This window comes from Rhipicephalus sanguineus, chromosome 1 (genome assembly GCF_013339695.2).
Source record: "Rhipicephalus sanguineus isolate Rsan-2018 chromosome 1, BIME_Rsan_1.4, whole genome shotgun sequence".
Lineage (NCBI taxonomy): Eukaryota > Metazoa > Arthropoda > Arachnida > Ixodida > Ixodidae > Rhipicephalus > Rhipicephalus sanguineus.
The window spans coordinates 299,789,237-299,807,391 of NC_051176.1; the positions used below are offsets into that span (position 1 = coordinate 299,789,237).

Here is an 18,155-nt window from a genome sequence, read left to right on the forward strand (position 1 = left end):
CTGCGCACGAGAAAGCGTTGTTATACTGTGTTTACACCTGCCTGCCACCTCGAAGCAAGCCATGTCTTTGCAATTAGACATCCTATGAAAGGTGGACAAGGTCCAAAAGAAGAAGTGGAAGGGCCTGGTGAAGGAGCTAGGCCTAACAATAATAATAATAATAATTGTTGGGGTTTAACAGTCCAAAACCACGATATGATTATGAGGGACGCCGTAGTGGAGGGTCCAGAAATTTTAGCCACCTGGGGTTCTTTAACGTGCACCTAACTCTAAGTACGCGGGCCTCAAGCATTTTTGCCTCCATCGAAAATGCGGGTGCCGCGAAGGAGCTAGGCCTCGCAATGGCAACGTGCACAATTATCGGGGACACGCACATCTGCCAACTCTACCGATCTGCCTGGGAGACTCCCTGAATTTTGAACAAACACCCCGTTTGCGCGGGCACGGTCGTAAATCTCCTGAAAGACAGCTCCAACCCCATCGCGAAAGAAAAATAATATCAACAAAGGACAGCGGTTCCAAAATTTTCTGGCCTTCATCTATCACGTGTGGAGTGCTTCTAAACCCTTCACAGTCCATTGTCGGAAGAGGCCCGACAACGGAAAATGCCTGCAGCAGTCCACTGTCGGGCACCTTACGCAGCCCAAATATCGCTGAAAGACATGGCACAACACCAACGGCGGAAATAAGCATCCGATGCGTTTTTCTTGCACAGTTGTTGTTTTGCTTTTGTGGTGGTCAAAACTGGCAAAATATTTTTGGACTGGAATGGGCAGAGTGTGGGTAAAAGTTTTGAACTGTAATGGGTATAGTAGTCACTATCGCCACAGTACTCTGGTGTCATGCGGAAAAGTGTACTAAGGTTAGGAAGGGGCTACTAGACATCACGGGTCACAGCACATTTGGTCTCTCAATTACACATGCACGCATATGTCGTATGTTTACGAGTACCAGTGTGATCGCTGACGTCTGAAAACATTACTTGCAATCATGCATGCTTACGACGTTGCTGCGGCCCTGAGAAACAACGAAAATGTACACAAACTTTCTTTAGTTGCATACCAGTTTTCCATGTTTTCTGGTGATACGAATTTCGGATGATATGAATATTTTTTGTGACCTCGTGAGATTCGCATCAACCAAGGTTTTACTCAACATGCAATAAAGCTATTGATTATAAGTTAATTTGTGAAATGCAGCTACTGATACCTCTGCAATTATAGTTACTGATACCTTTGCAATTCAGTAAATAAATGTGTTTTGATGTCAAAGTTTTTGTGGTTTTACGTGCCAAAATGATAATATGATTATGAGGCACTATGTCGACGTAGTAGGAATTTGTTTATTGTGCTCTTAGTGCCCTCAGTAAATTGAACATTCAATTATTCGGACTTCCTCCAATCCCGTCAAGTTGAATTAACGAGGTTTACTGTATTTCATTTGAAGTAGCTGTTTTCTAAGTATGACGCATATAATTCATTTCTATGAGTGGGTGAACAAGTCAGAAATTGCTGTGGCTAAAATAGTAGAAATTTGACGATCTTCTGAAGGCTCCATACAAAACTGTCAAGAGAGTCAAAAACCCTTACCATCAAGCAGTGACACTGAGGGCAGTGCTTTGTCCACTTCTTCTAGAGGGCTAGCCAGCAGTTTAAGGTTCGCTGAGTGAGCAGCCAAACTCTTCTGCAGGGCACTGTTGGAATCCGCAGTGCGCTGGTGTACCTCCAGGTACTTGGTAAACTCTGCTGTAAGCTCTTTGATCAGGTTTGAGGGTGCCCTTTTACCAAATGCAGTGCTGTGGGCTGCTTCCTTTTCTCGCTCCTCCTTCAAAAGTTGCTCCACCTGTGCAAGGTCCTTGTCCACACTGTGATATAGCTCCTTCAGACCTGCAGCGAAGGACCCGCATACGAATGTGAACTGCTGTATAACTGAACCCACGCACACACACACACGCACAAACAAGCAAAGCAAAATTTACCACCATATATATTCTTATTTCCCAATGTAAAATTGTAAGCATTTTGTTCCCCACAATTTAGTGAGGTAATTTTGTTCTGCAGTTTCGATTTAATGAGGTGCATACATATACCAGGAAGTCCATGATAAAGCCAATTTTCCTATTTGCTTTTGAATGGGCCACTGAAAATCAGAGCTGCAGTCTACTAATTTGGCACTACCAATTTTTTAGTGCATTTATTGATTTCAGTTTGTGTATCCAAACACCAAAGAAGTTCGGTTATTGGCAAGCCTCTGGTCCACATACAGTAGCACCTTGTTGATATGTTCCCGTTTCATGATTTCCCAGCACCAATGTCTGTGATCAAGAACACAAAAAATTATTCAACACGGATACAATTCTGTTCTAGTGGCTCATGCATTTATGGAAAACACAATTCTTTGGCACCAACACTCTGTACATTGCCTAACTGTGACCACGTGATACATCTTCCGGCTGCTACACCCCGCATTTTTTTTTTAACACTAAATGAAGCACTGAAGGTTCCCGGCTGTAGTATGGACCAGAGAACATCAGGCTAGGCCACAGAAGAGGAGTACTTGAGGGGAGGAATCTGTCAGGCTGAGTAAGTGGCGGCCGTCTGACAGCATTACTGCCAGACGAGAAGAAAATGCAAGTTTCGTCAAGGGGATGCGGGCGAATGGGCAGCGATCTGAAGCATTCGACCAAGCACGGCAACCACAATCTCATGGCGGTGGCAGTGCTGCTAAGGTGCAAGCCACTTTTCTTCACTACACATGCACCACTGCTGTCATGAAATGCCTGTCATGGTCATCTGGGCTCCGTACAGCTGCAATCATGGCTTTTAGCATACCTGATCATCTAGCTTATGTCTGGTTAATAAACTGATTGACTAAATTAACAGCCTTACATTGCCCAGCCAGCTTTTATTGCAGCACTGTTGAAGCAGACTGCAATATACAAACTCAATGTCCAAGTTCTTGGACTCCCTTGGGATTGCAAAATCACCTGCAAAATCGAACACATGCCTTTTTGCAGCCCCCAAGGGCTCAAATTGTCACAGTCACATAGGAAATGGCTTTTGAGATCTGCCAATACAGTTATTAGGCGCCTTACAGATGTGAGCACAGTGGATGCTCACATCTGTAATTAAGAAACACATTCTACGTCCCGTGACAGTGATCCCTTTTCACTCTTTATATACTTCACACCACAATAGGCTGTGTACGCTTGATATTGTAATACGGCTGTACTGCGGTGAAGCTGACTTTGAAAACTGGCATTAGACACTGCTCTACTCCTCTTGCCATGCGTTCTGTGCTCTGAAGCAAGCACTGATGGCGAAGGCGGATATGGTGCCACTACTGACAGAGCCAAATTCCTTCAATAAAAACATGGTGCTGAAGCCCTATGCCACAAATTGGTAAGGAACACCGAAGCAGCCAGGCCTAGCATTTCAGAGGACCAAGCCATGGCTGCCAGGGGATTAGCACGTGAGACTGCTGGTTCGAGGATGTCAGATCCCAGAAATTGTGCAAGTCATGACTTCAATTAATGTCATTTTAGACTAACAGAAAAAAGATGGAAAAATCAGGCAACTAAGGGTTTCAGCACCTGCAGGCATCCTTATAATTAGCTCTATGGGGTACGTGGCAGTGTTGCAAAGGTATCTCGAGTGATCAGGCATGACAAAAAAATCACAGATTCAAAAAATCGGTCATTAACAGCATATTAATTCTTCCTATAATGGCACTATATGATTTCAAAAGCAATGAGAGCTCACCTTGGATAGTAAGCACCAAGTCACTAACAGCTGTAGGGCACACACTCAGCCTGGCACAACACTGCACAATCTCCTGCGGCACTGCTTGAGGATCCATTACCAGCATGCTTTTATCCAGGTTGAGCGATGACAGGAAGGCCCTGTTGAAAAACCCCCATGAGTAGCCACTTGCTTATTTTATCATTACTACCAATGCTGTACGGTATAACCTTGACATTTTCCTGAAATACATACCATCCCACCATATCAAACTGAACTAAAGGCAGGCCAAATCCAGATGCTATTTAGACGTTAATTTTAGCTGTAGTCGAGAGTAATTTTATTAAGTACTTTTCATTGTTGTGATGTATACCAAATTAACTCCACTTAGAATGCAAAAAAAAAGTATTTCGTTTATCTAGAGCATTTTTTAACTAAAAGATAGGTGAGAAAAATAGGTACGGCGCAAAAAGGATGGGGACGAAATCAAGACACGAACTGACAGAGACAGGCACCAACTTCCAACTGTTTATTAACAGAAACCATGCTAATTTATACATGCTGCAGTACAAGGTAATCTCATTAAAGATATAGTAACATGCATGAACTAACAAATCATCATGAGCCACTGATCAAACATAGCGGAAAGACATGCACAGGAAACTGCATTGACCTGAGCTGTAAAATCATGCCAGCACACAACCTAACTTGACACGTCTACAGGCTATCTTTCAAGGGCATCACTTCTTCGCATAGGTTGGCAAACTCACTCAGACTCAGATCGTGCCGTGAGTCTGAGTGAGTCCGGCTGAGATAAATTTTAGTGAGCCCGAGTCCGAGTGAGTTCGGTTGAGGAAAATTTTGGTGAGTTTGAGTCCGAGTGAGTCCTAAGCGCAAAATATATTTCTTGAGTGAGTCCGAGTGAGCTCCATATTTTTGTGCCGACCTATGGGCCGATGACTACTCAAGTTCAGCAATACTATCAGCCTTATGTCGACTCGCGTTCATACTCACATCTACTCACACATACTTCAACGCACTAGTGTTCATACGCCAGCTCAATATTTCTTTATCAGTGGTGTGTCCTAAGGGCGGGCGTGGTGCCTTGGCCTCCCCCCACAATCTCTTTCACGGGAAGTTCTTGATAAAATATCTCTGAGTCACTTCTTTCAATGAAAATGTTGTTACTGGATTGGAACCACTGATAACCCGTATTTAACAGTACATTACATATTGCTCTTAAAGGGCATTGACACCATGGTCGAAAAAGCTAAATTACGCTAACGGACTCATGAGTCGACTCACTCAGACTCAGACTGAGCCGTGAGTCTGAGTGAGTAATGTTATGGTGAGCTTGAGTCCGAGTGAGTCCGGTTGAAAAAAAAATGAGTGAGTGTGAGTCTGAGCGAGTCCGCTTGAGGAAAATTTTGGCGTGTCTGAGTCTGAGTGAGCCCTAAGGTCAAAATATATTTTGAGAGTGAGTCTGAGTGAGCTCTAGATTATCTTCGTCACTTAAATCTAGTGATGGTACGCTAACGCACCGACTGCCTGCCCTTTTTATTTTGGTGCCCCAAGGATGCCAAGGGGCATTTTAAAACTATGACAGGGAGCACACACAGCATTGAAATGATGGCAAAGTGGACAGACGACTCGTCTGGCTAATCCCGATGCGTGCGTCTGCAAACTGCGGTGAAAGACTGGTGCCATTTAACCCTTTCAGGGTTTACGCAGTACATGTACTACATCACCTAAGAGGCACCAAAGGGTTTTTGCTGTACATGTATGACATGCCTTCCCTTGCTTGGCATGTGCTGCCACACTTCGGAAATACGTGGAATTTTTTTTGTGCGCTGATGTCTCTCCGCCATTTTTTTTTTCTTTCCAAAGCGGCGCGCCAGCTCTCGCTTGCTCATCCGAGCGCGCGCGTGCGGTTCAGCTGGTTTTGCGCACCTTTTCTGATCATTTTTCTTGCTTGGCATGTGCTGCCACGGAAATATGTTGAATTTTTTTTTCATGCACCAATGTCTCTCCGTTGTTTTTTTTTCTTTCCAAAGCAGCGTGCCAGCTTTCCTCTGCACATCCAAACGCGCGCGCAGTGCAGCTGGTTTCAGTTTCGTCCTTCGGGCGGTTAGCGCTTCTCGCGCCCGCAAGCTTGATGGCTGTCTGGTTTCTAATCTCTCAAAGGGTGACCGCTTGTTACTCTCTCGTTTATTGCTCCCCAGGGTGCGATTACATCTGTTTCCATGTGGTGCTAAATTACACAAATGATGCTGCCGTGGTTGTGTTACCTGTTTTAGGGACTCTGAAAAACTAACAGGATTATAAGTCAAAAACAATATGGATTAGAAGTGTTTGCTGATATTGCCACGCACGCTTCTTTTGCTATTTTTATGTAACTGGTCCGTTACACGTATAATCACTGTTTTGCACAAACCACGCCAGAATACCTGGGAACCTTCCAGATTATTTCAGAATCTTCTGATGAGCTTGAGTGCGAAAACGCGAACAGTTTAGCTTATTCTGGAACTAGCGCGGCCAGCAACGATAAGACTCGAATGTTCGATGCAGCATGTATAAATGCCGACGCGCCTAACCGCAGATCAGTTGACTCGATGGCAGACGCTGTTCTCGCCGCTATCAGTGTACAGCTTGAATTGCTTGTACTTTGCTCCTTTCATTTTCTGGGCACAAGTTCACCCAAATAAAGAGTTTCGTCTTGAACATGCAGACTGCTGCCTTCGTCAACGTCAAGACCACATGGCAATAAGAAAGAAACCCAGATGTTCCTCATGTCACAGCCAAATTTAGCTCAGTTTTTGTTTCTGGATAAGGCTCATTTTGAACAAGAAACAAATCTTTCTACAACAGACATCTGACCATATCACAGCCCTTTTTGAGCATGTAGATGAGAAATATGCATGTATGGGTTGATGGAAGAACAGTATCGCATTCATGCCAAAATGAAGACATGTTACAATCATACTTGGTTGTTACCGTATTTACTCGAATCTAAGCTATCGTCACCACCAGCATAATGGTCAAGCATATGTATTTGCTGATTGCTCATGCAATCGTGGCTCATCATATGCCTGCCGGTACAAAGTGGACCCCACAACTCGTGGTGTGGCGGACGACACACTTTACTGCAAAATACATTTTGCATTTTCAGTTACAGATGCTGGCCAGCCAATGATTACGACTATGGCATGAGTGTGGCAATGGCCAGAAACGTAATAGCAGCCACCGACGAACGCGCGAGTGCAGCTTATAGTCGACAATTTAATTGCACTGAGCATGGCACCATTGTAAGCCTATTGCACGCTTCTAATAGGTGACAACCCTAATGTGCCTCACCGCCGTTCGTTTCCACCTTGTGTAGAACACCTAAAGCGTGAAAGGAAGCATAGCCATCGCCACATTGGCTCAGCATGATATGCACTGTCAGAAGCGAGCGGCTCACGCACAAGGAAGCTTCAATGCACAGACACTCGCACGGTAAACGCATGCATGCAAACATTCCAGCACAGTCAAGCTCAGCTGCAGTGATGGCGTGAGTAAGCGCCACGCTGCACACAAATCGCTTGCAGCGACTGGCGCAACACGGCAGCAGTTGCTGCGTTTCAGAAGAACGGCGACAGTTTGCGTACAGTAGCGATTGCATTACAGATAAGCTCGCACACACAGGGGAAAGCTGGACGAGTCGTCCACTCTGGTGTCATGAGTATCTTTTTTCTTTTTGTTCTGTTTGGCCTAAATAACTCGAGGCAACTCTATTTCTCTTTCCAAAAAGACAGGGCGTGCAAACATGGGCACAAGAAAAGTCAGGACACCATAAACACAGACTAACTACTGAAGAGATGCACAATGGCTCTCTTTTTTTTTTCTTTAGACTTTAGTAGGTCGGCTTAGAATTGGGGCCGGCTTATATTCGAGTAAATATGGCAATCTCCAATCAGCAGAAGGGCGTTCGCTGACTCGATGGCTTAGATGAGTGGAACGGTAACAAGGGAGGCATAGGTGCTGTGCGAATAGAATGCTGAGGGCGCCATCGCTTCCAGTTCACGATGAACAATTCGTGTCATGTCTTCCGGCGGCGAAGGATGTTGTGGTGCCGACTGGTCTTCCCACGATGACGTTGCAGCAGTGTTTGGAAGTCTGGCCAACAGTTGCAGAATGCGGTAGCTTTTTGCTTGCTCGAACTGGTGACACTCCTTGATGATTGCATCCACGGTGGAATAGCCCTTGCACATAAGGAGATTGAATGTGTCATCGGCGATCCCCTTCAGCACATGCCCGACCTTTTCACCTTCTGTCATGTCACTGTCGGCCTTCAGGCAGAGAGCCAGCAAGTCCTGCATGTATGATAGGTTTAATTCTGTGGAAGACTAGGCACAGCAGGCTAATTCCTTTTTGGCAGCGATCTTATGGCCGGTGGGTCTGCCAAATATCTCTCGCAACTTTTTTTTTTTTTTTTGCATTGGTCTCAGCTAGAGAGTTCTTTGTTGTTTTCGTACAACACCTTTGCCGTGCCTCTCAAGTAAAACAACACATTAGCCAGCTGAAGTGTGGGATCCGATCTATTCGGTACACTCACGCGTTCAAACATGGCCAACCAGTTTTCAACGTCGACGCCATCGGTCCCACAGAACGTATCGGGATCATTAGGTGGTACGAGAACAAGTGGTGATGGCGACATTGATGCGGAGGGCCCATCGTCAGTCATGGTTGAGAAGGCGACACAATGTCTGCTGTGGAGCTCTGTTGCCTGCTGCAGTACCCAGCACTTCTACCAATATCCATAGATTAAGCATGGATCAATCAGTCCATGACCAAACCCTACATCTTTTATTGCGATAGCAATTATATGGACACTCTTGTCTGGGTTTTGCTGTCGCTGTTGAAGTCATTTTCTGTAGAAAGTCCAAATTGATAACATCACGCCGTGCATTGCCTGTTCTACCCGCGAATAAAAGCTCGCTAGCGCTGGTGACGAACCCGGCTGAAGCAGAGATGAAATGAGCCGAGCCCCTTCGTTGCACGAAGGGCGCGCACATCACCCCACGTCCGAGGCCTGCCATGAATTAATCCTCAAGCAGAGAGGAAACGCCCCACCAGTCTTTTGTAAGGAACATGAAGGGACAACGGGGACGAAGGTGGGGGGCGTTGCTTGAAGGGCACTGGCGTGCGCACTATCTCGACAGACATAAGGACACGGCTCATAAACTTGCTGTGCTCTCAACGCACTTACTTCGCATTTAGGGGACCGACAGCACGAAAACCGCTTCGGTCCCTGGAGCAGCAGTATTCCCTAGAGTTTTCTTGAGTTACGTGAGATTGGATCCTAAAGAGTTAGCTGCTAGCCTTACTTCTTTTACATTACAATTTGTTGCTATCGCATTCATTGCTTCACCCTTAAAGGGCCCCTCACCAAGTTTGACAATTTTAAGCTAACGAGCGCAATGCATACACTGGGCGTTCACGATCACGTGTGCCAAAATTTGCAACGCTACGCGCCGCGGAAATGGGTCAAATTTCAAGGTGAACGCTGCTTGCCCTTCCTCTCGCGGGCGCCCGCTTTAGAGAATGAGGGGACGACGTACATGAGAAAATGGCCCTACGTAGGTGGTAGTGCTGTGACGTCGCTCGTCTACGTAGACGACTGTGCTCTGACGTCTCCAACAGTAGCACGTCACGCTGCGACATGTGTAGTTTGTGTAATTTTGCGCTTGAATAGATTAATAAAACTTGAGAGAAATAATGAAACACACAAAGGGAATGTGTGCGTTTTTCATTTTTTTTCGTGAATTTCAGCGAGATGCGGGGCTCATGTGCCTCCCTTTCCCATGCGTTCGCGTCCCCGCGGTTAGCGTATCGAGCAGACGCCAGGCCTGGAAACGAAAGTAATGTTCTGGCGCGTTCGAGCACTCATTGAGCTCATTTATTCTACCGCGTCCAGGTAAATGCTAATGCGGCAGTGGCTCGTGATACCGCCACTCTCGTGCCCGTACAAATGTCTCAACTTTCATGCCCGTCCCGCAGAAACAGGCAGTACAGCACAGAGAACGCCGACAAAACGCCCATGGCCGCTACATAAAAAAAAAAAAGGGGTAGCGGCCATACAACGCCGCTCGCGTGCTCGGGCTAGCTCGGGCACGTCATGCGCACGTGACGATGCATGCGCATGACGTGTTCTGCGTATGTGTCAAGTGAAGAGGGCAGGGAAGGGATTTTGCTTGCGAAGGCTACACGGGGCGAGTGGCAAGGGTTTGAAACTCGCCTCCTCGCATCATGGTTTCGCACCGCTACCAATTATTGTTTTTCTCAGCTCGTAATGAACCGAATTGAAAAATTCTGGCGGCATACTGCTCTTCATTCGGCACACAACAACTTCCAGCGTCTAACTAAAATTTGCTGTGTGGCCTGGTGAGGGGCCCTTTAAGCGAAAGTGATTTTTTATTCATGCGCACATTTTTTCAATGTGTCAGGGATTAGCAAATGATAACTATAGCGCATGCTGTGCTGTTAACTGCCACGACATATGACACGACATTACCTATATACAACCATACTAAGGATGACAGACTACTATAGCCCTATCCGGATGCCACTGTACAATGTTTCAGGTACTCACTCCAGCTCTTCATTTTTTCTCTCTACATGACTGGTTACTGAGCGTAGAAGTCTTGCTTTCTCTTCACTGTGAAAAAAGAAAAAGTACATGCGAGCATAAGTAATAATGCTGTATCACAAGTGCAGACATTCAACAACATTTGAAAAACACTCAGATGCCATACTCACCAGAATCTAATGTGCATTTCTTTCAGGCAAAAAAAAAAAAAAAAGAAAAAAAGGAGGGGGTGTTTCAAAAACTGCCTCCACATTACAAAGAGACATGAAACCAAAACTGCAATGGCAACAGCCAGTGCAATTTTGCTTTTGTCAGAGAGGTCAGGCACTTATCACAAAATGGCGACAGAGCACGCCTTGCCGTGGCTTGCTCATTTTTATGATTAAGAAAACGGTCAAGGTGTTGGTCTTTTAAGCGTTTCCCTACTTCCTTAGCTCTCTCTTTTTTACATTTCTCGCTAAGCAGCCACAGGTTCTCATGGTAGAAAATTAATCTAAGTGCTCATCACATAACTTCATGCCATATTGCTTTAGTTAGTCAAGTTCTGCCAAAGGTAACCTTTCATTCAGTGTCACTTGTAAAGTGTAAAAGAGCCAGGAAAATCTCTTCAAATAACACTACCAAGCCAGCAGCGAAATACTATTAGGAAAAAGTAAGAAAATTGAAACACCAGGAACACACAATATACCAAGCACTCAAGTTATCCTCTCAACATATGAGCTATGAGAGTTCACATCCTTTAAAAAGAGCCATGCTATGCTGTATAAAAACAAACACTGTATATATGTGTATGTGGTTTATATAGACCCTCAAAGCACTACAGGCGCTCTCAGAACAATTCGGAGCGCCAGGCACGCAGCCGCTCGCCTGCGGAAAAGTAGTACCATGGTCTGTGCGTGCGCAGTCTCCCTAGCAAGCAAGCGTTGCTCCCTAGTACACCTAGATTTGCGCTGCATTCCTACAAAACGCTATCCCTAGGTGCCCCTTAGCGTTTTGATAAGGGGGGCTCGGTGGATATTGTCTGTGCCAAGCTGTGTGTTGCGCATGTACGCGCGTTGGAGCATAAGTCTTCGTGCATGCATGCTCGTGTGCTTCGGTGGCTTTTTTCCTTTGTTACGTTGGGCCCTATTTATCATTTGATCAGAATATTTACGGTTGGTGATTGTGACTAGCACTGGCAAAGGGTGGGGTTTTCGTCTGATGCAACCGTGAGCATTTCAGCAAAAGACAGTTACGTTTCAATTCTTTTGTTTTCTGTGGAAAATTAAACCCAATGTTCTGCCTGTTATATATATATATATTTACTATGATACTATTTAATTTGCATTCAGCTCACACACCCTACCCTTGATTAGTGTTGTATATTCCCTCTGAGCAAAAAAAAAAAAAAAAGAGTGTCCGCGGCAACAAACGAAGACACGCGATCGAAATGTAAGAATACTTGCCGCCCAGATTCTGTGATTGATTGGGGCACAAATACTACATGCGAACCACATAATGTGGTGTGCGAAGAAGAGCGGATGCATGAAATTGGCCTTGAAGAACGTGCCGCCTTACTTCGTTTTGTAATATCTTTTATTGCCACTATCGTATAGAGAGTGGTTATGTAATGGTCTAAATTGTCCTCGTATCATCAAGCTAGTAGTAACACAGATTGGAAGATAATTAAAGCAACTACTAATACTTCGCAAAACAGACTAGCATGGTTTTAAAGAAGGCAACGATGCTGTTACTGCCATGCTGCCTTACTCGCACGTAGTCTCCCAGAATTGATGCAGATGATCGCGAGAACACGCCGCAAGCAATCGACCGGCCTCTGTATTTATGAATTACGGTGCGTAGTATGCTACAGGAACCAATCCGTCCAGCTCTCCTTGCCATAACGCTGAAGCACACCTAGCGCTACCCTTTTGGAGCGTGACAACGCCAATCTGGATGCACTAGGGAGAAAAGCTTGCTCGCGAGGTAGACCGTGCATGCGCAGACCTTGCCTGTACAGTCGAACCCGCTTATCACGAACTCGAAAGTGTCGCGAAAAGTGGTCGCTATATCAGTAGTTCGTTGTATATGGACTCGCCTTTAAATACGTGTGCTTAGCGCACAAGCCGGTTTTTTTTGTGCACTTTTATTAAAGTGCACCCAACCCCTCCGGTGACAAGCCAAGCCTTTTCGCGTCATGAAGCGACGCCCGCTATGTGCTCACGAGTGAATTACCCGCCTTTGCAATGAACTGACACCATTTCACCGAAGCGCGGTACTGCCACGTGGAGCCGCTCATCCCTGGCTAGTTGTGTGCAGCGCGTCGCCTACGCACGGCTCGCGAAGTCACTGCCGGGCTGCTTGCTGTATGCCGTATGCGCGCGTTTGTACGTTCTTTGTGCCTGCTTCACTCCGGACCATGCACAGGTGTGGCGAGTAGCCTGTTCGTTCAACGCGGCGAAAACAAGCATTTTGCAAGCAATGCGCACTCTACGTCTCCGCGATGCTCTCGCGGCCCAGCACGACGATGCGCGGCGCACTTGAGTTGTCACCTAGTCAAACACGCAGTATACGCTCGCTGTCAGTGCATCGACGTTTCTCGGTGCCTGCACCACTCAACAACGGCGAACTACTTTCGTTTCTACAAAGTGACGCGCACTTTAAAGCGGTCTCGCACGACGCGGTGGCGGCGAACTTGCGAACGGCAGCATGGCGCGCTCATACCGCCGTCAATACGCACAGTGTACGGCGTACGCCACACGCGCAGCCGAACAAATATCTACAGATGACTGTGATATAAGGTTGTTGGCTGTAAGTTATAACTACACGTTCATCAACGGCTGCCACCTTGCCTTTGCTGTTTTCTGATGCTTATCCGCGAAAGCATCGCCGCAATCGCGCAGAAATCGTAATCACCGATCGACCGGTCTCTGCCGTTACCGAAAAGACGGACGACCTTTTGCAGCACATTGTGGCGTCAACGAGTTTAGGGACGCAGTGAACCATCATGTGATGGAAAGTTATCGCCGTTATCACTTCTTGCATTTATGCCTCCTTGCGCTCCAAGGCATTGTTTGGTTCATCGTAGGTGGTCGTAGCTGCATAGAACAGCATCAGGAAAGGAGGCTTCATGCTGCCTCCTTTCCTTTTTTCCTCACTGCCATTCTGTCACTGAAGAAAAGGCTGGAAAGTGAGCGACCTCGCTCGCAGCGTCAGAAATCTGCGTGCGGTGCTCGCCGATCAGGGATATCTTAGTCGCGAGCAAACTGGAGCGGGGCACGCGCTAGCGCGCTCCCCTCGCACGCTTTAAAAGGCCTGTTTTACCTTTTTTTCGCTTCGTATGAGCCGTATTTTTACCGCGACCCTGTCTGAAGTGTTCGTTGTAAAAGTAGGAGGCTTTGAAAAATGTTCGCTATATGTGGTTGCAGCTTCAATGGCTAGCATTGGAAAATCGTAAGTGCACCCAAATATGGTAGTTATAACCGATAGATCGTTATATGTGGGATCGTTATAAGTGGGTTCGACTGTACTTATATGCTAGTCTGCTCCACCGGCGAGCTGCTGCGTGTTTGGCGTTCCGAATTATTCTGGGAGTGCCCCTACATTAACACATCTATGTGCAACTTTCACAGCAAGCATGGGAAGCAATAACACTAATAGTTGTAGTAAACTGCATCAAAGAAATGATAATCTGATGGTGCAATCATATGTATAAACAGTCATTTTGTTCACAGTGAAGGGAGTGGGGAAAAGAACCTGAATGTGTCTGGATCACTGGAAAGGATGCAATGGAAGCAAAGAGTAGTGAAGGTTGACTACACTTACAATTTATATTTCTATGCTTCTAAACGTGATACAGGAACTACAATATGCGGTGACAAAAACATCCGTGTATGCAATGATTCAATCCATGCAGGAGAAGCAAAACAGGTTAGCAGGTTAGGATGAGCAACACGTTGCAATCATGACACAGCTGTATCATATCAAGAAAAACCCCGACAACACAGGCTTATTTAAGCACAGTCACCTGTAAATAGAAGATGCTTCATGGGCTTCCATTGGAACCAGCCGCGCAAAAATGTCAGGACCACTTATTTCTGGATCAGTAGGACTGAATGAAATGCCTTTGACCAGGTTGGCTCCTTTAACTTCTGGCAAGGACTCCACGGGTGGCACTCTTTCATGGTAGACAAACTCATTCTCCTTTTTTGCGGCTTTGAACCTGGGCAGTAGAAGAGTATGAAAGACCGCTACAGTTACCAAATCAGATCCACATGCATAAATTCTTCCATTTAAGTTTATAAAGAGGCCCCTAACTTCTTTTTGATGGTCTTGTTAAACATACAACTTCGTACAAAAATCACAATGAGCAAGAACTAAGGAGGTACTGGGTTTAAAGGAGCCCTGCAAACCTTTTTCAGCATGGTTAGAAAATACTGCTGAGCGATAGCCGAGGCTCCTGAGAACATGCCAGCCAAACATTATCGCGCAGCACGTGACCTCGAATTTACAATTAATTCTCAAAATCAGCTAGAAATCGCTCCTGCTTCTCTTGCCATAAACCAAAATGACTGCGCCATAAACCAAAAGTCCACGACCATTGGCCGATCTGAGCATTGTGAGGTGCATAGTTACAGCCGCCACTGCAGGATGCCGCGACATGCCCGCGCGCCGCTCACGATCACACTGAAAGTAAGTTGTGTGTTTGAAGAAAAAAAAGAAAAAGTGCTCACGGTCATGACGCGCACTGACGGATGGGCGTAGCTTCTTGCCCCCTCATCACCACCCCTGTGTAGCTTTCAGCGCGCTCGCTGACCAAAAGGAGAGAGAAAGCACTCGAAGCGTGCGACAAATCCCTGTAACTCTCCTCGTACTTGACGGTTTCTAAAAATTCTTTCAGTAGTCAGTTCGTGAGGCAATAAACTCCGTTCATGAAGCCATTTGATGATTACTTGGAAAAGTGTAGCAGGGCCCCTTTAAGCAAAATTATTATAGCGAAGCTGGACATGGCTAGGGCATTCCCTTTGATAGCGAGCAAAAAAAAACGTATGTGCCACAGAAATTGGGCAAATCCCACTATTCACCACTGATCTGTTAAAAATGAAAAAAAGGAACGTAAAGGCGGCAAACACCAATTAAGATCATGCACAATATGCCAAGTGCATGCAGCAAGCAAGCCAGACAAGACAGTGCATGTTGAGAAACAGAATGCGGCAAAAAGATGCATGCTGCTCAAATGGCTCCTCAAGATCATACACGAAATGCCAAGCGAATACCGCAAGCCAGACAAGACGATACATGTTGCTCAAATGAAACTTTAAAGGAGGATATACTAAATTTAAAAGAAGTTTTCTGGACAGACACTCTGAATTTAGTTACAGGGTGTGTGATCGGCTATGGTTTGAAATTCTGTGTCACCTCAGTGTCGTGTGCTAAACAGCTTCGCTGGTCATCCACCTTCACAGAGTGGAACTGCTCCTCAATTTTTTCCCATTCTTTAGCTAATGAAAAAAAAACTTAATAACCGAGGCTTCCTAATCAATCACCAAAGCTGTTCACAACCTCTTGCAATGAACTGGTCTCTGCCAATAAAGGTGTTTCTGCATATTGCCGCGAGTCTTATATTTCATGAGTGTAAACTTCACCCACAAAGACTGTGGGCAACACGCTGCGCAGACCTCGCCGTGATGTGTAGGAAGCTTCGCGATTGTTTTGGAACAATCTGTTAAGATTGCGCGCCGCACGAGAATGTTCCAGCTTTGTCGAGAGATAACGCCGCCACCAGCGATATCGCTGGAAAGTTCGACAGCGCCTGTATAAAAGCCGACGCGCTTGACTGCTTGTCAGTTGATCGACGAACGACGCCCTGTTCGCCGCTATCATTGTACAGCGTGTATTGCTGTAGTTCTAGTTCTCATTTTCTGGCCACAAGTTCGGCCAAATAAACAGTTTCATCCTGCAAACGCCAACTGCTGTCTTCGTCGACGTCACGACCACGTGACATCTGGTGGAGGTGCTGCTGCTTACATGATCCGGACGCCCCCGCGAAGCGCTGACCCAAGCCCAAGCCGCGAGGAGGACGACGGCAAAGAAAACCCGGATCGTCGAACTAGCCGCCGGCAGCTAGGACTCAAGCCAGAGTACGGACCTCTTCCCGGCAACGCCAGGCAACCTAACGCCGTGACCTCGACTGTAACGATGACCGACCCAGTAGCTCCAACATCGATCCGGCTGCATCAGCCCCGGGAGCCGCCAACCTTCCACGGGTCGTCGCTCGAAGATCCAGAGAGCTGGCTGGAAAGGTACGACCGGGTCGCCGTTTTCAACAATTGGACAAGTGAAGACAAACTACGGCACGTGTATTTCGCGCTAGAAGACACCGCTCGGACATGGTTCGAGAACAGAGAAGCCACGCTGACGAACTGGGACCTTTTTCGCGCCGCATTTTTGGACACCTTCGGCAGCGTCGTCTGCAAGGAAAAAGCCGAAATGCTGTTGGAGACCCGTGTACAGCTCCCGAATGAAAGCATCGGGATGTACACCGAATAAATGACCCGACTGTTCCGGCACGCAGACCCGGCTATGTCCGAAGAAAAAAAGCTTCGTTTCCTGATGCGGGGAGTGAAGCAAGAGCTCTTTGCCGGACTTGTACGCAACCCGCCCAAGACAGTCGCGGTGTTCAGTTCGGAGGCCACAACGATTGAAAAGGCCCGAGAAATGCGTACGAGGCAATACAACCGCCGTATGCCGATGACGAACTACGGGGAAGTACATGCGCTGGGCTCCGACGACTTGCGTGAGACGATAAGGGCGGTCGTGCGCGAAGAGCTCCGAAAGATGTTTCCTGCATCGCAACCCCAAGTGCATTCCATAGCCGACGTCGTTCGCGAGGAAATTCAGCATTCGCTGGGAGTTGCTGCACCGCCGCCACTTGCGCCGGAAGCCATGAGCTATGCTGCCGTTGCACGCCATGCTGTCGCCACTCTGGGCTATCATCAACGCCCCGCGCCATCGCAGTTCCGTCGCCAGACACCGCCGCCACCTCCGACGCCATCCCGCCCGCCTGCAGGCCAAAGCTACACCCCCCGCAAGACCGACGTTTGGCGCGCCCCTGACAACCGCCCGCTCTGCTACCACTGCGGGGAGGCCGGCCACACATACCGCCGCTGCCAGTACCGACAGATGGGGCTACGCGGATTCGCCGTCAACGCGCCGCGCCCGCAGCCAAGCGAACGGCCTCGCAACATCGACGACTACCTGACCGGAACACAGTGGCAAGAACGACGACCTTCCCGCTCGCCGTCGCCCGGCCGCTACATGTCACCGCACCGTCGACAGCACACTGGCCCAAACCGGGGCCGGTCGCCTAGCCCGTATCCGGGAAACTAAGGGCAGCAACCGATGGAGGTGCAGTTGCTGTACGACGAAATGCCGAAGATCTTCCGCGGCCGCCGCCGCCGACTACGCGACGAGACCTGCCGAGCACGACGCAAAGCAGACGAAGCCCTGACGACGAAACCTCGGTCCCTGAAGAAGACCTGTCGACGCGACGTACAAGCAGCGGGACAAGCCGACCTAGCCGTGACCCGACGCCACAATTTAACCGCAACGCAAGACGACGGATTAGCGACCTCGACGTACTGTTCGACGGCCACAACGTCACCGCTCTCGTCGACACTGGAGCCGACTATTCCGTCGTCAGTGGACCATTCGCCAAAAGATTGAAGAAAGTTAGGACCGCTTGGCAAGGGCCCGAAATCCGGACCGCTGGGGGCCATCTAATAACTCTGGCTGGAGTCTGCACCGCA

At 47.4% G+C, this 18,155-nt stretch overlaps 1 protein-coding gene across 2 annotated transcripts in view; it reads right to left on the reverse strand.

Annotated features, from left to right (window-relative positions):
- The window catches only part of LOC119379358 (tyrosine-protein phosphatase non-receptor type 23), a 94,330-nt gene that overhangs the window by 48,488 nt on the left and 27,687 nt on the right, over positions 1-18,155 (reverse strand). For both annotated transcript variants that reach the window (XM_037648666.2, XM_037648664.2), the window contains exons 9-12: positions 14,375-14,569; positions 10,372-10,437; positions 3,762-3,901; positions 1,590-1,886 (exon numbers count right to left, since the gene is read on the reverse strand). In XM_037648666.2, coding sequence (XP_037504594.1) covers positions 1,590-1,886; positions 3,762-3,901; positions 10,372-10,437; positions 14,375-14,569 — 698 coding nt within the window. The remainder of the gene's footprint in view (positions 1-1,589; positions 1,887-3,761; positions 3,902-10,371; positions 10,438-14,374; positions 14,570-18,155) is intronic.